Source organism: Pygocentrus nattereri, chromosome 6, assembly GCF_015220715.1.
Source record: "Pygocentrus nattereri isolate fPygNat1 chromosome 6, fPygNat1.pri, whole genome shotgun sequence".
Classification (NCBI taxonomy): Eukaryota; Metazoa; Chordata; class Actinopteri; order Characiformes; family Serrasalmidae; genus Pygocentrus; species Pygocentrus nattereri.
In genome coordinates this window covers 31958371-31981732 of record NC_051216.1, presented here as the reverse complement: position 1 = coordinate 31981732, position 23362 = coordinate 31958371, and the positions used below count along the sequence as shown (strand labels likewise).

Genomic DNA, 23362 nt, shown 5'->3' with positions numbered 1-23362 from the left:
TCCACTCCACTTATTATTCTAAATTAGAAGCACCTGTTTGAGGTTGTTAGCTGCATAAAGACACCTGTCCACCCCACACAATCAGTAAGACTCCAACTACTAACATGGCTAAGACCAAAAAGCTGTCCAAAGACACCAGAGACAAAATCGTAGACTTCCACAAGGCTGGAAAGGGCTACGGGGCAATTGCCAAGCAGCTTGGTGAAAAAAGATCAACTGTTGGAGCAATTATTAGAAAATAGAAGAAGCTAAACATGACTGTCAATCTCCCTTGGACTGGGGCACCATGCAAGATCTCACCTCGTGGCATATCAATGATCCTAAGAAAGGTGAGGAATCAGCCCAGAGCTACACGGGAGGAGCTGGTCAATGACCTGAAGAGAGCTGGCAACACTGTTTCCAAGGTTACTGTGGGTAATACACTAAGACGTCATAGTTTAAAGTCATGCATGGCACGGAAGGTTCCCCTGCTTAAATCAGCACACGTCCAGGCTCGTCTTAAGTTTGCCCATGACCATTTGGATGATCCAGAGGAGTCATGGGAGAAAGTTCTGTGGTCAGATGAGACCAAAATAGAATCTTTTGGTCTTAATTCAACTCGCCGTGTTTGGAGGACGAAGAATGATGAGTACCATCCCAAAAACACCATCCCTACTGTGAAGCATGGGGGTGGAAGCATCATGCTTTGGGGGTGTTTTTCTGCACATGGGACAGAACGACTGCACTGTATTAAGGAGAGGATGACTGGGGCCATGTATTGTGAGATTTTGGGGAACAACCTCCTTCTCTCAGTTAGAGCATTGAAGATGGGTCAAGGCTGGGTCTTCCAACATGACAATGACCCAAAGCACACAGCCAGGATAATCAAGGAGTGGCTCCATAAGAAACGTATCAAGGTTCTGGAGTGGCCTAGCCAGTCTCCAAACCTAAACCCTATAGAAAATCTTTGGAGGGAGCTCAAACTCCGTGTTTCTCAGCAACAGCCCAGAAACCTGGCTGATCTGGAGAAGATCTGTGTGGAGGAATGGGCCAAAATCCCTGCTGCAGTGTGTGCAAACCTGGTGAAAAATTACAGGAAACGTTTGACCTCTGTAATTGCAAACAAAGGCTACTGTACCAAATATTAACATTGATTTTCACAGGTGTTCAAATGCTTATTTGCAGCAGTAACACACAAATAAATTATTAAAAAATCATACATAGTGATTTCTGGATTTTTTTTTTAGATTATGTCTCTCACAGTGGACATGTACCTAAGATGAAAATTTCAGACCCCTCCATGATTTCTAAGTGGGAGAACTTGCAAAGTCACAAGGTGTTCAAATACTTATTTTCCTCACTGTATTTTCTGCAGTTAGCCAAAGGCTAACAAGCTAACTGGTGATAACGTATGAACTGTGGGATTCCTTTAAGGCTGATCTGCAGGCTGAAAGGTGACCGCTGTCACGTCCTGTCCAGTGCCCTGCGGCATGTTGCTATAATGTGATTTTACAATTCCGGCTGATGCAGCCACACCCGCCTCGTAAAAGTGGATTCTCTCTGGACTTTAATATTGGGTTTCATCAGGGGGTTGTAAGAGAAAAATCAAAGCAATTAAGTGTGGATTAGACTTTAAATACCAAGACACATTCAGGTGCAAATTGACCTTTCACTGATCTTTGTCACCAGGGAGGCAGTAGTGCTAGAGGAGGGTGTGTGGATGGAAGTACTGGAGTCTGAGCTCTGGAGAAGTACTGCATTCTTAAAAATAAAGACTTTTGAAAACCTTTAACTTGTAGAGCCATTAAATAACCTTTATATAAAATGTTTCCTTTAAGATCCTTACATAGAAAGATTCTTCAGGAAACAAAACTTGGTTCTTCTAGGCGGGACTCTTTCTTTGCACACGCAGAACTTTGAATGACTGTCATAGTTATTTATCAGCACATAGTGTTCACAGTGTTGCCAGTCTTAATAATAATAATTATTATTATTATTATTCTTTATTTTATTTTATTTTATTTTTGACTGTGTTATGAATCGGTGATGGACTGGCAACCTGTCCAGGGAGTTTCCGGCCTTCTGCCCAATAACCGCTGACATAGGCTGAAGTGAAATTTCGGCTTCTGCTGTTTTTGTTTATTGATTTAAAAACATCTGTTTTCTAGAGGTACAACTTTGGAGGCGCTCATAAATGTTCCATCGAAGCTTTAGCTTCATAAATTTGTAGTGCAATGACATGGGAATTTTGGGCTGATGCTGATATTGATATTTTTGTGTACATATCTGATACATATCCTATTACCAATGCTGATATAGAAACACGTGTATGTACAAATTGGGGCTAAATCAGAGGCATTGCAAGGGGTGGTCAGTGCCACCACAGCATGAAGCCTGGCCACCGCTCTGGTCACCCAGTCATGCCAAGTAGGACAATCAGCCATCGTGGACGAAGAAGACCACGAGAGAAAAGTTCTACAAGCTGCTCTGTGTGAACAGTTATGCACATGGTGAAAATCTTTCAGAGCAGTGTCGGATCGCGCTGCACTCCCTATCTGTGATAAACTACTCTGCTGAGAATACAGGCCAGAACGCCGGTCAAAACCTTAATGCTAGTTAGCTCTTCATTTTGCTTAATGAGTCAGCTAAATTATTTTAGACATTAGAGAATCTCAGTTAATATCCTGATGAAATAATTTTTTGGACCCACAAGCCAAAATGTAAAATATTCATTATGCTCTATGTGTACCTCTTGAAACAGATTCTCAAATTCAGCAAGTGAAAAAGCAAATAACTGCAAAAATAGACTTTCATAACAAAGTTTTATTCCCTGTGTCATGACAAAAATATTATACAGTGAAATGATATGTGACCTGATGTTTTTTGTTGCTTATAGTGAGCCATGTGACCTATTGTGCTCAGTCATGTTTCAGCTTCATCCTTCTTTTCACACGGCTGTGTTTGAAATAGTAGTATGTCTCTGCAAAACAAAATCCAGAGTGGCTTGTGCTTTTCTTGTGGTGTGAAAAAGAAATGTCATGGGAAACGAGTTCGCTCAATGCAAGCCTCAAACACAAAGAAGGATCAGTGGGACCTACTGAGTTTACATTTGTTTTGATGTCTTAGATAAGCTTGTGATGTCACCTTTTGTTCTCACTGAATCCTGAGAGGCAATTCAGACATTTACAATAACCAAGCAGCCCTTTTTTATATTTACAGTTGCCACGGAAACATTTGCTTGTCCTTCGACTCTTACTTTACAGCGAATGTTCCCCCTGTCCTTGCACTAACAAGGAAAGAAGAACAAAAACCAAGTATATCCGTTTAACTATGTTACTGTGTAGGTTAGAGCCTGGCTTATGCTCAAAGATTTGTGCCAGGTGCTCACAGACCAGTGAGGTTGCAGGAGTAACATAGAATTAATTCACTGGTATTATTAAGTGAGAGTGATTTCAAATGAAAGAAGCTGTAACATTTTTGGCATCATTTTTTCTTGCTGCTGCACAGTAACGTAGCCACAGATCAGAAAACGGGCAAAAGCCATTACATTTTGATGGATGAATACAGGAAAGTAAAGATCTTATTTTGTAAATGATACATTGTGTTTAACCTCTTCATGTCCAACATCTACATTTTGCATGATAATGAAAAATGCCACAGAACTGTGTTCAAAAATAACAATTGCTAAACTGATGAAATTTTGTTATACCTTGGATGAACATCTTTGAATTTTTTTGATTAAATGTAATTTTCATGCTTTGAATTGTCATCAAATTTGCACTTGTTATCGTTTAGTTAAAAATAGGAGTCTCGTGACCAAAACTAATGGCAAATGTGTATGTGTCTATTTCTGCTGTTTATGTCGTTTTGTGTTTATTTGATATGTAAAGAACATTTAACAAAGCAGGAATTTGTAGATTTTTATTCAGCTTGTGTTACAGAATACCTAGGATTACTACAGCATCTTTTATACAGTGGTAGAAAATTCTATACACTGAAATTGATTAAATGATTTACTCTTACTAATAACGTTGTGCTCATGATGTATTACCTTGTGGCAGATTTAAAGGAACAGATTTCTCCTTTTTTGGCCCAGTAATGGGCTCATTGGGTTCATGTGGTTAAGTGATAAAAACCCATATCAGTCATTGATTTAAAACCATATGAACCAAAGCACATTTGAAATTTCAGATGTGAACATTAATGGGTTAATAGAACCAAGGACATTAACTAACAGGTGATCTCATGTTAATTTTTAAGACTTTGCACATCTGCAAAGCTAGTATAACTGAATTTATGATGTTTTATTGCAGAGTTCCTGATAAATGATTTACTTCTTGGTGTTATGCACTGTTACATGTACAATTACATATGAATTGGAGAATTACTCATTTTTGCCTGCTTTTCCTCCTACTTTCCAATTTACTTGTCTATTGTGGTTTAAGGATGAGACGTTTGCCCGTTTTATGAGCAGAAAGCCTTTCTGTCTAACAATTATCAAATAAAAGTCACTGCAATTAGGTCAACCTCTGCCTCAGGTGTAGTGCAAAAGAGGGAGAGGGAGCGAGAGAGAGAGCGAGAGAGAGAGCGAGAGAGAGAGCGAGAGAGCGAGAGCAAGATCCATGCTATGACAGCAGCTCTTTGATCACCAAAAATACTCTTCAAAGGAACCCTAACCTTTTCCCGGGTGTTATGACAATCCCATTGGGTCAATTCACCACGGTGGAGATTAATCTAGTGTAAGCTTTAAAGCTACACTCCGTGTAGCACTTTCACTGACTGAAAAGAGACCAGAATAAACAGCGCTGTTAAATGTCCATAAACCACCATAAAACATCATTTCACTTGCATTACATTCTAGAAGCAAAACATCAATGTAATATACTTCATAAACTTCATAAAGAGTATACAGAGTGTACAGAGAGGACAGAGCTGTATGCTGTCTATATGGGTAGACAATTCAAAGGAGTCATGGACCAGAGTTCTTCAATGGAATCATAAAGTTCCCCATTTATACTTTGCTTTGTCGAGCCTGAGGTATTGTAAGCTAACAAGGTGATCCAATGGTTTAAGGCATTAGCATCTGTCAGTAAGTCAGAAACTGTGAACCTGAATCATGGTTCAACTGACATAGATGAAGCGCTAACAGATTGCTGATATTAAGTCATTTGGATGGCATATCCACTACGGTAGTCCAGTACACACTGGCCAAACAGAGGCAATACTTTGCAATGAATGAAACAAACAGACAGGTATGTATACAAGAGGTAACAGATGACAACAATTAGAATTCTAGTGAGATCTGATGACTGATGGATGTTTGGTTGGTTGGGTCACATAACTGACTGATGGATCTTGGGAGTTGGAGTCCGTAAGATCAAGTTCGTTGACAGTTACAAATCAAAAACTACTATAACACAGACTTGGACTGGTTTAGAAATTAAGCTAAACATAGTGTCATTGGTTAGATTTAGTCAAAGATAGAGTCCCTTAATGATGTTAGCGAGAGTCACTCTCAGTCAGGCCCAAGGCCTTGAGGGCTCCCAGTTGGTCACTTTTCACTAATACAGTAATGGAAAAACACATTTTCAGCTCCATGTACCATCAGCTGTCACCATGTCAGGACATAAACAAGTCCTTATCTCATGTCACAGGGTCTTTCTCAAGGAATAAAACAAGACTCACAGAGACAAAAAAGCCAAATAACTACTATTCCTAGGTATAAGAAATATATTCTTGAACAAAATCTTCTTGTTGAAAAGGCTCAAATTTGATTACGGCAGATAATCTACGTTCATTCCAGGATCATAAAAGAACCTTCTGAAAGTTTCTTCAGGGAACAAAAAGTGTTTTTCTGATGGCAATTCTGATCTTGCCTTAAAAAAAAAAAAAAACACATAATAACAATAGTAGTCACAACCAGGTGCAATTTTACAGGTATTGCAGTTGTTATTGGAAATATGCTTTATTTACTTCCTTCTGTAAGCAACTGTATATGAGCTGTTTTGTAGTGGATAAAACTGATAAGCCAAAAGTTAGACCAAATAGCATCTCAGTCTAACACAGGACCAATAGAGAAAAGCTCTCGCTCCCTTAGTTGTTCAGTTGTCAACTGCTTAAAAGCATGGTATAATAAGTGTATATATGTAAATGTTAATATATAAGCCCTGTAGATTGTTCACAGGTAGCTAATCTACCTCTGGATGAACCATTAACTTTGTAAGTGCTAATTTATTAGCATTGTTTGTTTCTACCTTGAATATCGTCTGATAAATTCACCTTATGATGGTATATTACCTATCTGCTAGATTTATTTATTTGACATGACTTTTTTTCTTTACAAAATACATATGTTAATGTTAACATATGGTTTAGTGTCTTGGTCATTTTGAAGAAGAGTTTGGCTTCACATCTTTGATCAGGGGCATTCCTAGTGTAAAAACCTTTGGCATAGACAAAAGTCAACTTTGATCAGATGAAGTACAGTGAAAGCTCTTGCACAGCCCCAGCAGTTAAATGTAACAGAGCTAAATCCTGTTCGGAACAATGGAGGATTCAGCTCTGAAATGGCAGGATTACTTAAACTAATACATACACTAGTGGAAGTCCAGCTTTGGGTCTCAATGTTTATGACAAAAGGTCGTTGTGCGTTTGCACAGATGTGGGCTCCTGCTGAGAGATAGGAGAACAGAGCAAAGCAGAGAACATTTTCATTAAACACACATGGCCTGCACTGGGGATTGTTGATGTTATGCACAGACATAGACCAACTGAATCTTGAAGGACTGAAAAGACCATCTCTCAAAAGCAACTTGTGAAGCATTTGTCTTGTTTGCTGCTGTTATATAAGATTTTTTGTGTTTATATCGAGTATAAACTATGCCTATATTGGACCTCCTACTGTCTTTTGGTTCTATGGTTGTAAAACTTCAGTATTTTGTGGAACATCTTTTAGGTAGATGCTTTTTTGTCCACTTACAAAATAGGGCAACATAGGGCATTACTAATCTGTTCATAAGTGTTACATAATGTATGTACAGAGCCCTGCTTGTAACATCCCATATAAGTAAAAATAATGCATGTCTTAGTAAGGCATGATCTTGTTCCCACACCTTAATAAGTCATGGCCACACATTTGGATTTCATTCCCATATCTTACTAAGTCGTGGTCATGCATTATTTTTATTTATACAGGATGTCACCAGCAGGGCTTCGTGTGCATGTAAAAAAGAAAGACTGAAGTATTTATGAAAGGTTTATGTCAGTAATCACAAAAATAATGAAGTAAATGACATAAGTGCCCTTAAACTAAAGTGATGAACCGTTTATGACATTTATGACAGTTATGAAGCATCGTTCCCAAGTAATAGAGGCCTAATTAAAAATGCCATATATGGGTTCTACAAAATGATACAGGAAATATGTATGGAAATATTACTTTGTGGTACGGGGCATCAAAACGAGTGTTCCGTACTAGGTCTCTACCTTAGAATTCCCTTTGCTTGGGAATGATGCTGAATAACAGTGATTTAAATTGGGCAACTGTCTGTTACTTTAGCTTAAGAGCCCTTATGTCAGTAAAGGTGGTTTACTTCATAAAACATCTAACAGCATCTTGTGAATACTGAAATAAAGTGTTATAAATGATTAAGTATAAAGTATTGCTTTTTTAAAAAAAAAAATGTTATTCAGTGCTTATGAACGTTCTGAAGATATGTAGTTCGCCTTCAAATTACCCCCCAAAAAAATCATATGCATGCCAACTCCTGTAAAATGAATGTTATTTTTGAGTCATATGAGTGTAACACTCGAGTGAGAAAGGCCAGATGTGGATATTTTCCATAGACTGTTTTCTCTCCTGTTTCTTTGTGTTTGTTCAGTGAAATAAAGAGGACAATGATGGCCACAATATCTGTCATCTGCATATAGTGATGCTGTAACATTTAAACATACTGTGGGCCCATAATTGCAGGTACATTTGTGAACTGTAATGTATTGAATTAAGGCTAGAGCAATTATAGCCTGCAGTGCTGTGGGGAAAGGCCACTTTGTACCAGCCATTCAGAGCACCTGAATAAATTGTCAGCTGTGTAAACGTCCATTAACTGCACACTGATCATGATTTTGAATTGACTGACAGTGCTTATACAAACAAAGGGAATGTTTGAGGACGTATGATCACCTCCCACTTTCCAATAGGCGCAGTACACTCCTGACAATGTTACAGAAAAACTCATATTTAATTAATTATATATCCACTAGTGCTGGGTGATATTCATTTTTACAGTATCTTCTTGATGCATCACAATATCACAGTATTGGGCGATGTATAAGTTAGCATTAACAAAGTTAATAGGTTTGCATTAGTAAAGTTAATGGACTCATGCTTTCTAAGCATTGTTACTCTAAACTTAAAGAATACTTACAGACTGTCACTGGCTTTGTTGGACTGTTTTGTTCTGTTTTCTTCCCTGAAAATTACACCAAACGAGCTCTTGCAAAGTAATATCAATGTCAACCAGACATAAACAGATTTATAGAATCTTTTTATTTAACTCTATGGATTTTGAAAACAATCTGAAGCAAATGAGCTGTTGGGTCCTGGATATCATGAGCAATATACAAAAATACCACTTATCTAGGATCACTGCTTTTTATAGACCTTAGAATTACATATCAAATACATTGCTAAAAATATTGCTATAAAGGGAATATGATGGTGTGTGTTTTAGGGATGTGCATGAGGACTTGGTTAACTGTGTAAAGTGGCAGTGTTCGAATATATTTCATGACTGGAAGACAGAAAATGTCAGAGATATACCACAGGCAGATAATCCAAAGGGAAATAGCAAAAGAAGTAAACGGTAAACAGGCAAACGGGTCAGAAACGATCAGGCACAGATACAATGAAACCACTCAGTATGTCGATAAACGAAACTTCGATACTTCGCACTGATCCTGTGCTAAGCCCGGGCTTATAAGCTAAAGCTAATTAGCAAAACACAGGTGAACCACATTAGTATTTCGGAGAGTGAGACCGGTGATTGGAGTGTGCAGGCAGGTCAGAGGTAGCAGGAGACATGTGAATTCCTGGAGGAGTCTGGGGAAGGGGGTCCAAGTGGGTATCAGAGCCCGAAGGATACGTGACAGCCTGAATGCAAGTGCATTAACAAGGACATTTAGGATGTTGTTTAGGATGTGACTGAGACAGCAGAGATCACTAAAAAACTTGGCTTATGCTAACATTAGGTTTAAAAACACACACAAACATGTCTTCTAAACCACCTATCTTTCTGGGTCGCGGGGGGAGCTGGAGCCTATCCCAGCTGTCATTAGGTGGAAGGCAGGATACACCCTGGACAGGTCACCAGTCCATCACAGGGGAGGTTTAGAAACAGTTAAAATATATTTCTCTAACATACTAACATGTTGGCATATTGTCCACTGAAGAGGGGAAAACACTTAAAGAGGAGTCTTTATGAACATCCAGTGTTTCTGGTTAGCTGCACTTTTAGCCCCTTAGCTCATCTAAGACAGCTTCTATCATGTGACACGCCCAACACAAAAATTTACAGATTTCCTGCGTCAGCTATTTTGGAATAGTACATGTTCTGAAATGTAATCCTCTGCAGTTCTGTGCAACACTGGTGCTATCACCTAAAAAAGTAAGCCACAGTACTTTAATTTCAGCTGAAATCCTTTCTTTGCTGTTGTTTTTTCCTCCTCTGCGGCTAACCTGATGTTCGCTCATTATAACCCTCATGGGTAGTCGAATATCAAAACATCAGAATGCACATCCCTAGCATCCGTGTCACACTATACCAGTGTAGATGAACATTGCCAAGCACAAATTTACAAATTTACTGCACAAAATATGATGAGACACAATGGCAGAAGTGAGAGTTTTACATAAATTAAACATTAGATAATTATCTTTTTAATGCTTGCAATTCAAATGATTGCATTTCTAAAAAAAAAAAAAAGTACTCTGCTTTTAGAACTGGTGTTAAAGCTGGTGGTTCACTTTGTGTTTTGCTCTCACAAGCAATCTAAAGTAAAACAGCCTAAAGCAAATTATCTTTACTTAACAGGAAAGAAAAGAGTTTGTGCGGCATGTAAGGGAGTGGTCCTGTAAGGAGCAACTATCAGAGTTTGATGACAGCCTGAAATAAAATACAGACAAATTGGTGTAGAACAGAGGTTTCAGTCATTAGGGTTACTTGTTGCATCAATCCAAAAAGGGAAAAGCAGTAGTGTGGTCGAAGGTACAGGCAAATAGTCATAATTCAAAATCAGTTATAGAGCAACCAAATCCAAAGGGCAGAGCAAAAAGGGCAAAGACGAGAAAACGAAAAGCAGAGGTCATACACAAAATGCACAACAATAGATAAATGCTCAGTAGATCTCAAAAGGCATACAATACCTCACAACTTTACTAAGCTAAAGTCCAGGCTTATATACTACACTAAGTATATCATATGACACATAACACAGGTGAATCACATCAAAACTCCGGAGACCTAGAGTGCTGATAGGAGCGTGGTGTCACGTGAGATGTCATGTGACTTCCCAGAGACTCCTGGGATATTGAGTACGTCTCAGTCTTATTGCCTACAGAAAGATCGGCAGTCATGTGATCTGCTAAAGCTGCTTCCAGCAAGGAAGATCCAAAATATAGTACAGGAAAAATTCATTTGCAGCAGAACAGATGCTTAAAATGTCTTAGCAGAAAGCTGAACTTCTCTCAAATGCCCATCTCGTCAGTTTTCAGAGGTGCAGGTGGTCTAGTTCCCCCCTAGACAAGCCACACAGAAGAGGTCAATTAACTAACAAAAGCATCAGTGATGTACACTTTGAATTAACAAAAGATTTTTTTAAATGCAGGTGACAGGTGCCTTTAACTTCATCGTCAGTACGCACTATATGTTTCATTCCCATCAAGACTGAACATATGTCTCTTTATGAAATGGTGCAAACCTTTTTAAAAGAAGTAAATGTCGGTGCTTGTAGAGGTATACAAACATGTCTCCATTTCTATGAATGTAACAAAAGGCAGAATTTAGATCTGGCCAATTTTGTTTCCAACAAAACAATCAAATAAAACAAAGGAACTAAAATGATTGATCAGATTTTAAGTTTAAAGTGTAGAGAATATGGCTTGGTCAGTATACACTCACCTGCCATTTTATTAGGTAGAATTGCATGTTAACACAAATAGCTAATCAGCCAATCACATGGCCGCAACTCAATGCATTTAGGCTTGTAGAGGTGGTCAAGACAACTTGCTGAAGTGCAAACCGAGCATCAGAATGGAGAAGAAAGGTGATTTGAGTGGCTTTGAACGTGGCGTGGTTGTTGGTGCCAGACGGGCTGGTCTGAGTATTTCAGAAACTGCTGATCTACTGGGATTTTCACACACAACCATCTTTAGGGTTTACAGAGAATGGGCCAAAAAAGAGAAAATATCCAGTGAGCAGCAGTTGTGTGGACGAAAATGCCTTGTAGATGTGAGAGGTCAGAGGAGAATGGGCAGACTGGTTCCAGATGATAGAAAGGCAACAGTAACTCAAATAACCAACCAAAATCTCTGAGGAATGTTTCCAACACCTTGTTAAAAGTATGCCACAAATCACAGGTCATGTGAACGAAGGTCCTCTTATTTTTTTAAGGTTTACAAGTCAGTGGTTTGCAATGATAGTAATATCAGGAATACCAAGAGCGTTACCCGTCTTACCCGCAGATGTGCATGTGTTTTAGAGCTGTGGGAGATTTGGCTTGTGATCAGCAGTGGAGTGTTGGGGAAGGGGCCCTGCTTTGTCTGAATGCCAGACACGTTTGCTGTTTACTTCAGGCTATCTGCTGCTCCATATACACTTCCTGTGGTTTGGCCACTGATGTCTTTTGCTGCACGTCTTGGAATCACATTTTTGCCATGATCCTCATTTCTGTGGCCTTGTCAGTGGAATAAGCTAGGAACAAAAGAGGAAGGAGGTCTATTTGGACAATTAGGCCACTGGCCACAGTTGCATTTTGCAATTCAATTCATTTCAATTCAAGTTTATTTGTATAGCACTTTTTACAACAATGTTGTCACAAAGCAGCTTTACAGAAGTTTGAAAACACACAGTTACAAAATATATCCTCCAGTGAGCAAGCCAATTGTGACAATGGCAAGGAAAAACTCCCTCAGTCTGGAGGAAGAAACCTTGGGAGGAACCAAGACTCACAAGCGGAGACCCATCCTCCTCTGGTCAACTCCTCCTCGGGTTTACAATTTAATAAGCTAAATACCAAATAGAAGCTAAGAGGATCTCTGTTTGAAGACTGGATGGTAAAGCTTTAGAAACTGCACTGGTAGAGACACTGGGATCCCCCACTCCACTGTCAACAAACGTGTGATCGCATGAAGTGGTGGGTCAACAGCACCAACATCTCAGTTTACCATAAGCCTTTATGTCCATGAACCCCTGGATCTCCTGCCTTTATCTAAAGGGGAAGGCTAATTGAGCTAAACTAAACAAATATGTTTTCAGTCTAGACTTAAAGGTTGAGACTATGTCAGAGTCCCAAACATTAACTAGGAGATTATTCCACAATTTGGGGGTTTGTAAGAAAAAGCTCTTCCACCCATTGAAGTCTTCTGAATTTTACAATTCACTGCATCTTAGAGCCAAATGGTTTTTGGAACAGTAATCACAGAGTAAAAGTATAGTCCTGTGGGTCCAATCAGTTTTGAAAGAGAAAATCTTTATTTTTGCTCTTCTTTAATCAGACAATATTAAATCCATTGTAACCATGTAGTCCAAAACTGGCTTTATGTGGTGAAGCTTTCATGCAGCTAGTTGCAGTTTGCATAATGGAAAAAAAATGTACATTTACACAAGGTAATTAAACACTGTTAATAACAGAAAGTCAAATATAAAATCAAATATAAGTCGCATGCATTTGATGATTCCACTAATTGGTGGTAGCCTAGAGAATATTAATCACAGCATCACTATAGCAAACCTCCCCGCTATTCAGATCAGCTCTTTAGTCTTCTTTGTTTGTCTTCCTGAAACATTAACTAAACCTTGGCACAGAAAGTGGTCTGTCCTTGGCTGTCAGACATAGTGCAGTTTCTCACAGGAGCAGAATTTCTGCTTCTCCTTCAGGAACAGGAAGTCTGCTTGTGTGTTCAGAGACCAAGAGGAAACCTCAATGAGTGTCCTAATGTGACACTTCCCTCCTTACCCCTGCTGGGAGGTTAGTCCTGCTGTCTGTGCATTTTCTCTTAGTGCTGCTATGGAGGAAATCGCCCCATTCTTGTGGTCTTATTACTTTGACATGAGGAAATTGACAGTCTTGCACAAATATTATACGTAGGAAAAATTACCTTAGGGGTAATGCTTAGTTACTTAATTACTGCTGTCACTCCTGAATATATTAGTAATTGAGTATACTACCTTCATTCATGGATTTATTCATTCATGTATGTATGTATGTATGGATAGATGTATAGACCATACAATGACATGAACTCAACTAAACAGCAACAAACCAAGCATCCCCTTTGGAAAAAGCTAAACTAAGAAACCTTTAAAATACTTAATTAGAAATATGTTAAAGCACTGTGGCAAAAACATGTTATGAAATGCAAGATAATCAGTCACCTAATCTTAATCTTTGCAGCTTTTTATTTTATATATATATATATATATATATATATATATATATATATATATATATATATATACTGCTCAAAAAATAAAGGGAACACTTAAACAACACAATATAATTCCAAGTAAATCAAACTTCTGTGAAATCAAACTGTCCACTTAGGAAGCAACACTGATTGACAATCAATTTCACAGCTGTTGTGCAAATGGAATAGACAACAGGTGGAAATTAACGCCAATTGCAAGACACACTCAATAAAGGAGTGGTTCTGCAGGTGGGGACCACAGACCACTTCTCAGTACCTTTCTGCTTTCTGGCTGATGTTTTGGTCACTTTTGGATGTTGGTGGTGCTTTCACACTCGTAGTAGCATGAGACGGACTCTACAACCCACACAAGTGGCTCAGGTAATGCAGCTCATCCAGGATGGCACATCAATGCGAGGTGTGGCAAGAAGGTTTGCTGTGTCTGTCAGCTTAGTGTCCAGAGGCTGGAGGCGCTACCAGGAGACAGGCCAGTACACCAGGAGACGTGGAGTAGGCTGTAGGAGGGCAACAACCCAGCAGCAGGACCGCTACCTCCGCCTTTGTGCAAGGAGGCACAGGAGGAGCACTGCCAGAGCCCTGCAAAATGACCTCCAGCAGGCCACAAATGTGCATGTGTCTGGTTAGAAACCGACTCCATGAGGATGGTATGAGGGCCCAACGTCCAACGTGGGGGTTGTGCTCACAGCCCAACACCGTGCAGGACGCTTGGCATTTGCCAGAGAACACCAGGACTGGCAAATTCGCCACTGGCGCCCTGTGCTCTTCACAGATGAAAGCAGGTTCACACTGAGCACATGTGACAGACGTGACAGAGTCTGGGGACGCGTGGAGAGTGATCTGCTGCCTGCAACATCCTTCAGCATGACCGGTTTGGCAGTGGGTCAGTAATGGTGTGGGGTGGCATTTCTTCGGAGGGCCGTACAGCCCTCCATGTGCTCGCCAGAGGTAGCCTGACTGCCATTAGGTACCGAGATGAGATCCTCAGACCCCTTGTGAGACCATATGCTGGTGCGGTTGGCCCTGGGTTCCTCCTAATGCAGGACAATGCTAGACCTCATGTGGCTGGAGTGTGTCAGCAGTTCCTGCAAGATGAAGGCATTGAAGCTATGGACCGGCCCGCCCGTTCCCCAGACCTGAATCCGACTGAGCACATCTGGGACATCATATCTCGCTCCATCCACCAATGCCACGTTGCACCACAGACTGTCCAGGAGTTGGCGGATGCTTTAGTCCAGGTCTGGGAGGAGATCCCTCAGGAGACCATCCGCCACCTCATCAGGAGCATGCCCAGGCGTTGTAGGGAGGTCATACAGGCACGTGGAGGCCACACACAATACTGAGCCTCATTTTGACTTGTTTTAAGGACATTACATCAAAGTTGGATCAGCCTGTCGTGTGTTTTTCCACTTTAATTTTGTGTGTGACTCCAAATCCAGGCCTCCACTGGTTAATAAATTTGACTTCCATTGATGCACATTCAATTTTGTACAGAACAAAGTATTCAATGAGAATATTTTATTCATTCAAATCTAGGATGTGTATTTGAGTGTTCCCTTTATTTTTTTGAGCAGTATATATATATATATATATATATATATATATATATATATATATATATATATATATATATATATATATGAGCTTGAGCCCAGATGACAGATGGCTTCTGTTATGCATAGAACAGTCTTTCAAACTTGCATTTGTGATTACAGCGTCAAATGGTGTATTATTCACAGATAACCATGGATAGATTACAGAATAAGCCTGACTCTTACTACTGTACTTCTGTCTCTACTTTCTCTGCAGGGCTGAGTGCAGCCAAGCTGTTATTAGAGAGTGGCTTAAACCCTGTGGTGCTAGAAGCCAGAGACCGGGTTGGTGGAAGAACCTACACCGTTCAAGTAAGTTGTTCACCATTACATGAGCCAATTTCATTGTTTCTATCAACATTTGATGCACAAATAGCCAAATCTTAACCTCTATTTTCTAAACTATCCTTCTATGCATAAACAAAAGCACATTTGTTGCTTTATATTCAAATTGCCCATCTAAATCAGACTGCTTTTGTCTTAGGCAAAAGCATTTACACCATTGTCAACCTAAAAATTGGACACACATGATTGAATATTAGTTAAATGTTTGTTTTATAATCTTAATAACGTTTTGATCCAGAGGTTTATGCTTAAATGCTTGATCCTTGTTTCTAAGGTATGTATATTTAGTAACACTGGTACGTATGTATTATTTATTTCCAAAACAAACAAAAAATAATTTCAAACTATATTTTTGTGTCACTTACTCAAGCCTATTGGGAAAAGCAGTTCCATGGGGCTACTTATAAAGCTGCTTCAGAAAATAGACAGCATGTGCAAAGCTGCCTCAACAACAAGGTTAATGTGAGGCAACATTTGACATACATCCTATTCCCCTTTAGAATAAACAGACCAAATGGGTGGACCTGGGTGGTGCTTATGTTGGACCCACTCAAAACCGAATCTTTCGGTTGGCCAAGCAGTACGGGGTCAAAACCTACAAGGTGAATGAAGAGGAGTCCCTGGTTCACTATGTGAAGGTAAGCTGGAAAACGGACATTAGCTTAGCAGTGTAAACATGCAGAGCAAATGTTGCTTAGAGAATTTTCCCAAGAGAGCCCCTCAAAACCTTCTGCAATCAGCTGCCGAGGATCAGGGCTTTGGAGCATTTACTTTTTTCTGCAGATAGCAGATCCCCTTCTTCCACTGGACTTATATCTTAATGCACAGGAAGTCACAGCAGGACCAGAGCCTCGTCATATACTGAGCCCTCTTGTTCAGCATTATGGTGTGTTTAGAGCCTGGAGATGCTAATCGGTGCCTGAAGGAAAAGGTTTTATTCTAGTAATATGGTTTCTTCTGTTCTGAGTAAAGAAGGAGAGAGGTAGTCAAGACAGCAGCCAACCCCCCCCATATCCGATTTGAGCAGATGCATCACTGCCCTTAGCACGCACATTCTGCATGCCCTTATTAGATTTCCCTGTAGATTCAGTTTCTCCATGGCTCTGGCCAGCTTATGGAGTTGTAAATCACAGACTTCTTCTTAGAAATACTTAGTGTAGTAGTCCTGTCATCCATTTATCATGTTAGCGTTACATATGCACATATGACACAAACTCTTTGGAAGGCTTTGAACTACTCAAGTGCAACTACTCACACAAGCATGCAGATGTGCACACACTCAGAGCAAAAGGTCATAGTGAGAATGCAATGGAGTGTTCAGGGTGCAGGATGTCAGGGGACCCTGGTGGAAAAGCCCCTGTGGCACGCCTCCCTCAGTGCACACATGTAGACAAAACTACATGCATGCTTCACATATAGTACAGCAAGGATTACAAATTACTCCAATCCTTCACACAGTTCACTGATATAGCATGTTTACTGTATAGCGTGCACCTTGAACCCTCTTGCCTAACTTTTACCTAATGTGTTGTTGGTGATGCTTTCAGAGACTTTGGCTTTGCGCCCTTTAACTCCTTAAAATCTGCCCCAAGAATTGTTGAGATGTGTGCATGTCAGTGTTTAGCATAGTAAAAATGTACCAGCATGTTCAATTGGAGCTTTTACAGAAGCCATAAAATGCAATATCCCCATTTTGGAAATTCTGCAGTTAAACAATGTTTTTCACTTCAGTATCACTGAAATGTATTTGATGGAAATATGTAAGATTTAGAAAACCATCTTTGTAGGTGAGCAAGCTAGTCAGCGTTTTTATTATGTCGAAATGTGATTTTTAAATTGTGGCAGTTGTACACATTTTTTGAGTATGGACTGGCGACCTGTCCAGGGTGTATCCTGCCTTTCGCCCGAAGACTGCTGGGATAGGCTCCAGCACCCCCCCGCGACCCTGACGGAGAAGCGGTTTGGAAAATGGATGGAATGGATGGTTCTCACTCCTCCCTTTTCATCCCTAATAGCTCACTAGCAGCTGAATACAGAGTCACAACATTTAATATGGTGAGAGCCAATAGTGGCCTAGTTAATATGAAACATAATAAATACTATTAATAATATATATACACACACACACTCATCGGCCACTTTATTAGGTACACCTTGCTAGTAAAAGGTTGGACCCCCTTTTGCCTTCAGAACTGCCTTAATTCTTCGTGGCAGACTTTTAACAAGGTGTTGGAAACATTTCTCAGAGATTTGGTTGGTTATTTGAGTTACTGTTGCCTTTCTATTCATCATCATACCAGTCTGCCCATTCTCCTCTGACCTCTCACATCAACAAGGCACTTTTGTCCGCACAACTGCCACTCACTGGATATTTTCTCTCCAGAACTGGATAAGTTCTTCCACTTTGTCAGCTTCAGCTATGCAAAACAATTATTTGTTTAGAAGATATTGAGCAAGGTCTGAATTACTCTTCATAATCTTAACTCCTTTAGCTCTGCTCAGTGTTACGCCACACCAGTTTTCCCTGTTTCACTAGTGTTTTGTTTCACACTGAAAGCCTTCATAAAGGTGGAAAGGTGTGACATTCTTTGCAATTATTTCACAGAAGGGGTAACCAGTTTTTGCAGTTGGACTTTTCAGAACTCAAATATGTAGCTTGCTGGTTTGGATGGTGTAAAATGATTGACATGCAACTTGATATGCCTCCTTCTCCTGCTTGGTTGAATATTGGATAGTCCACTTTATTTCTTAGATTTTTTTCCTCCTGTTTACACAGCCTGCAGGCAGCTACAGAGATATTTTTCCCTCTGAGCGTATATTTTATTGATAGCTGTCAGATTGTGAGGGGAATTTCTCAGATTATTAGAAGAGTTCTGCATTACAGTAAGGACCCCACCTTTTAAAGGCAGATACAGATGCTTTGAATGGGTAGGCCTCTCACTATCGTGACATTTTAGCTGATGACTAATTGCCCCATTAAAAATTGCTGTTAACACTTAAACTGTATTTTTTTTATTGCAAGCAACTATTAATGTTCAAATCTAAGGTGATCAGACTGGCTAATTAGCTATCTTGCTTCTTAGCTGTCATTAGTTTGTAGCTGCCAACAGATGGCGAAACAGCTTGTATACACATTATAGTAAACATTACTCACAGCTGCCATTTAAAGATATTATTAACAAACCTCAAAGAAACAAACATCACTCACTGTTGCCCTCTACAGGTGTTATAGCATCAGTCTCACAAAATGCTTTTATCAGCTTATGTACTTATATATAGCTTAACTCAACTGATGTATTTCACATTCTGTTTGTGGCTGTGTAAACATATAATTGCAAAAGCTAACAACTGTGGATAATAATTAGGGTCAGCTTAAATAATTGGAATCTGCTCAAAGAATTGCAGTCAGGCAGTTACATAATAATTGTAAAAGAAATCTAGTGGGTTACCTCAGTATCAGAATTATGTATTTTGTATACCTTTAGAGACAAACTTTATTTGAAGTTCACCATGAGTCTTATCAGGAAGAGAGATTTCTCAGAGATTTGGTTGGTTATTTGAGTTACTGTTGCCTTTCTATTCATCATCATACCAGTCTGCCCATTCTCCTCTGACCTCTCACATCAACAAGGCACTTTTGTCCGCACAACTGCCGCTCACTGGATATTTTCTCTCCAGAACTGGATAAGTTCTTCCACTTTGTCAGCTTCAGCTATGCAAAACAATTATTTGTTTAGAAGATATTGAGCAAGGTCTGAATTACTCTTCATAATCTTAACTCCTTTAGCTCTGCTCAGTGAAGAGAGATGCAGAGAGTGCTTTGTATAGCGTTAGTCTAACTGTCTTGATGCATTATTCATGCTCAGGAAGTTCCACAAACGTTTGAGTCAAAGATACAGTGCAGATTTCCAGCTCTCTGTCGAGCAGAGTGGTAGAATATTACATTGGCCTCTTTTAAGCGTTGCAGGGCACTCTAGTGGTTTTATGTATTGCTGCTTTATGCAGTCTGACAGAGATGTTGCTAGATGTCACGTCAGCTGCTCTCATGTGTTTTGTCAGTAGACTCCCAGAGGCAGAATTACAGCAATAATAGTAAAAAAAAACCTACGCAACATAGAGACAGCGAAAGGCTAGAGAAATTGTAACTGGAGACATGTAGACAAGATGTGTATTTGATGTGACTATTTTAGAAGCGCTGCCATCAAAAAACGGTTTGGAAACAGAGGTTTAGCTACGTTTTCTAGGACACAAAGACATGCATTATTTCCCACACCACAAAAAAAAGTTTGTTGGCCTGGTTTCTTTTCTAGCAGAGCTCACAGAGTAGTGTTATATTGACATGACCTATTTCGGAGGACCAGCATTGCAGACGAGCACACAAGCACATGCAGACAATTAAGTTTCTTTGTGACTGAAATAAATCAAAGATCTACATGTTTGTTGCCTTTAGACTTACAATCTCTGGCCTGCCTTTGACCCTTGATTCCTTGTAGATGACTGTGCATGCTTTTGTTTTGTGTGTTTGTGTGATTCCGTGTTGTTTATACTGCTCTGAGGCAGCTCCCTTTTCTTCTCGTCCTCTCCTCTGTTGGCCATAGCTTCCCCGTAGGTTACCATGGCAACACTCCCCATCAAAAGACAATCACTATCAGTCCTGAAAGGACCGTCTCCCTCTCCCCACCCCTCCACTCTCTCTCTCTCTCTGTCTCTCTTGCTCTTGAGCTCTCTCAGGCCCTGTGTTTGCTAACAGGGGAGTTTCCCGTTCCAATTTCATAACCACATTCAGGAATCAGACAGGATTCACCCATTACAGAAAAGCTGAAGAAAAATTACTACCATAAGGCTGAGCCTGTACACTACTTAAGATATTCTACCAACGTAACCTATTCTGTGAAAGGTCCAGCTAATTGTGGAGGGTTGCCAGGACTATTTATAGAAAAGCTTTTTTTGATGAAAGTGTAATGAAGGGAATTAAGCTCCAGGATGTATGTTGGAAGGCATTTCAGCTTCCAGGAGCATCCTAAAAGCAAATTAGATGGACGAAGGAACTATGCTGTCCTCAGAAGAGATACAATAAGAGACATGCCTAACTAGACAAGCTAACAGGCAAGCAGGTATTTCAAGCTGGGGACTGAATAACACTGCTGCAAATTATAGGTAAGGTTTTATGTTGTGTACTCCAAAGCACATGATTTCCTTGTTTGAAATAGTGAGTTGAATTTGTCAGCTAATTATTAAATACTCTTCAGATGTATCAAATAGAAGCACCTACCAAGATGAATATGTTGTGACTAATTACGATATTCGATTAGTTGTAATATTGGCCAGTATAATTTAGTATAGTCACTCCCCAGTTTTTTATCGGACAAAGCGTCTTGCTAAAGATGAAGTCAGAGACCTTCTGATATTCTCTTTACCTCATTAAAATCTGCACCAGAGGAGGTGTGCCTACCTGTCCGTGTTGGCCAAGTTAAAATAAATCAGCACATTGAATTGAATTTTTCTATCACTATATAAAAGATGCACAAGGCTTGCTTTATTGTTGAATTCGTTTTTTTTCAGAGTGCAAAAGCTCATCTGGAGGACAGCTGAAAATGACAATCTTAATAAATAGAATAAATATTTTAGCACAGGTGGCAGGCTTCACAGAATTTTGAGCAATTTCATTGGTTTCTTCTAATTGGCTCCTGTTTTCTTACTTTCTTAATTTTCTAGCATATTTGTTAGCTTTAGTTTAAATATTAGGTTTTAATTCATTTTAGATGTTTTCAGTATTTAAACATAATGACGGGGTCTGTCAGTTTGCTAAATACCTTTCCTCATGTAAGAATTGTCTGTTAATTTTATCTATGCCTGTGTATTTTATGTTTTTTGTGTTTTCTTGGTTAGAGGTGCATGATGTGCATATTTATGTATATAAAAGATAAAATGTCATAATAGTGAAAGGTCTATTAACCATTGTTTTGATTAGGTGAGACATTGGCCGAGCTCTAAAGAAAGACCCCTTTCCGGGTGAGAAATGAGTTAGCCCAGTAAATCGTTACACTTGACATTTGAGCTGATCGCTGTTGTTAGCTATCTTTTTGAAAGCATTGCTTGTGGCATAGTTACCTGAAACATGACTTTTGGCACATTGCTCTGACCTGTGTAATAAACTTGAAAATGTTGAAAGTTTTATGACTGTAGTGTTGCGGTTACTCAGCAATCATGTGCTGGCGGGGAGCCACCATTAGCCTGTAAAAGACCTCACAATGAGCAGAGCGTTTTGTAATCAGGGTGAGCATCCAAGCAAACGGCCAGAGCTAATCAGCTTTCTTATATCTCTAATCCTAAAGGCCAGACCCAGTTTCTCCTGTCAGCCTCCTACAAGAACTGCCCAGTCAAGCAACTTCAGCACATCAGTGATTAATGTAGATGAAGATTAAAGGTGGTGAAAGCTTGTTCGATCTGAGAGTGTTAAGCTTGGGGAGACGTGTGTTTCTGAGTGGGTGTGGACCGCGTTTGTTACAGGAAGCACAGGCTTCTGCTGTGGATAAGAGGAGAGAAGACACGCTGCATCTCTCATCTGTCTGTGCATTCACCTCACTTCCGTCACCATGGGAACAGACCTGTTGCTGGATGGCGAGCAATGCACCATCCTCTAATGCAATGCCTCGTCTCTCATGCACGCACATGCACACGCCCATCCTGGGTGATATCTAAAAATGACGAGCATTTTTTTTTTAGTTTAAAAAATGGTGATTATCAGCTACATCCCCCTCCTCCTGAAGAAATACATGCACTGCAGCTTTGGCCTCCTTTTTGTTGTTTTCAGTGTATGTTTTAACATTAACATTTAACATATGAACATTAACCCGTTTAATGAAAATCTTTAATAAAATCATGTATTAAATAATATAATAGTGAGTAATCCAGTGTCTTTTTAAAAACTACTTTACCTGTCGTTATAATAGATGTTACTGCAAACACATGCATTCATGAGCTTCTTCTGGTGCAGGTTTATGGTGACTTGCTCTCTCTGCTTGAGAAACTTCAGGCTACAAGCGATTGCTCCATTATATTGTGCAATGTTTCAGCACACATTAACTTCATGGTGAAGCAAGTTGAAGTTCTAAAGCACATCTGCATTTATTTAGGTTGCATGCACTCAAGCTAAATTAATGGGAATGAATTAGGCTTCTTAAAACATCAAGATTTCTCAATGTAAAAGAGCACAACATGGGAATTTTATAATGTACGGTACATAATATTGTTAAAATCTCTGTATGCAAGGCACTAGGCCGGAAATCACTATTGGATGGCCGTGATCTTCAGGCCCTCAGGCGGCACTGCATTAAAAACCAGACATGATTCTGCAGTGAAAGTCACTGCATGACCTCAGGAACACCTCTGAAGACCTCTTTCTGTGAGCATAGTCTGTCACTGTATCTGCAAAAAGAAGAAACCATGCCAAAACAGGATCCACCTTCCTATAGAGCATGAGCTCTGAAGTCTGAGGAAATTGAATTCTTTTTAGAAATCAGGACTCCACAACCTACGTTCTAAAAAGACCATCTGGCTTATTATCAGTGATGGTATGGTGGTATATTAGTGCATGTGGCATGGGTGACTTGCACATCTGTGAAGACACCATTCATTTGGAATGATATATGCAGGTTTTGAAGCAACATATGCTGCTATTTAGACAACATCTTTTTCAGGGAGGCCTTTTTTATTTTAGCAAGACAATGCCAAACCACATTTC

General features: G+C 39.7%; 1 protein-coding gene across 1 annotated transcript in view; it reads left to right on the top strand.

The window, feature by feature from the left end:
* Positions 1-23362, top strand: part of mao (monoamine oxidase) — a 54443-nt gene that overhangs the window by 14734 nt on the left and 16347 nt on the right. Inside the window, exons 2-3 of the mRNA XM_017695240.2 lie at positions 15491-15585; positions 16119-16256. Coding sequence (XP_017550729.1) covers positions 15491-15585; positions 16119-16256 — 233 coding nt within the window. The remainder of the gene's footprint in view (positions 1-15490; positions 15586-16118; positions 16257-23362) is intronic.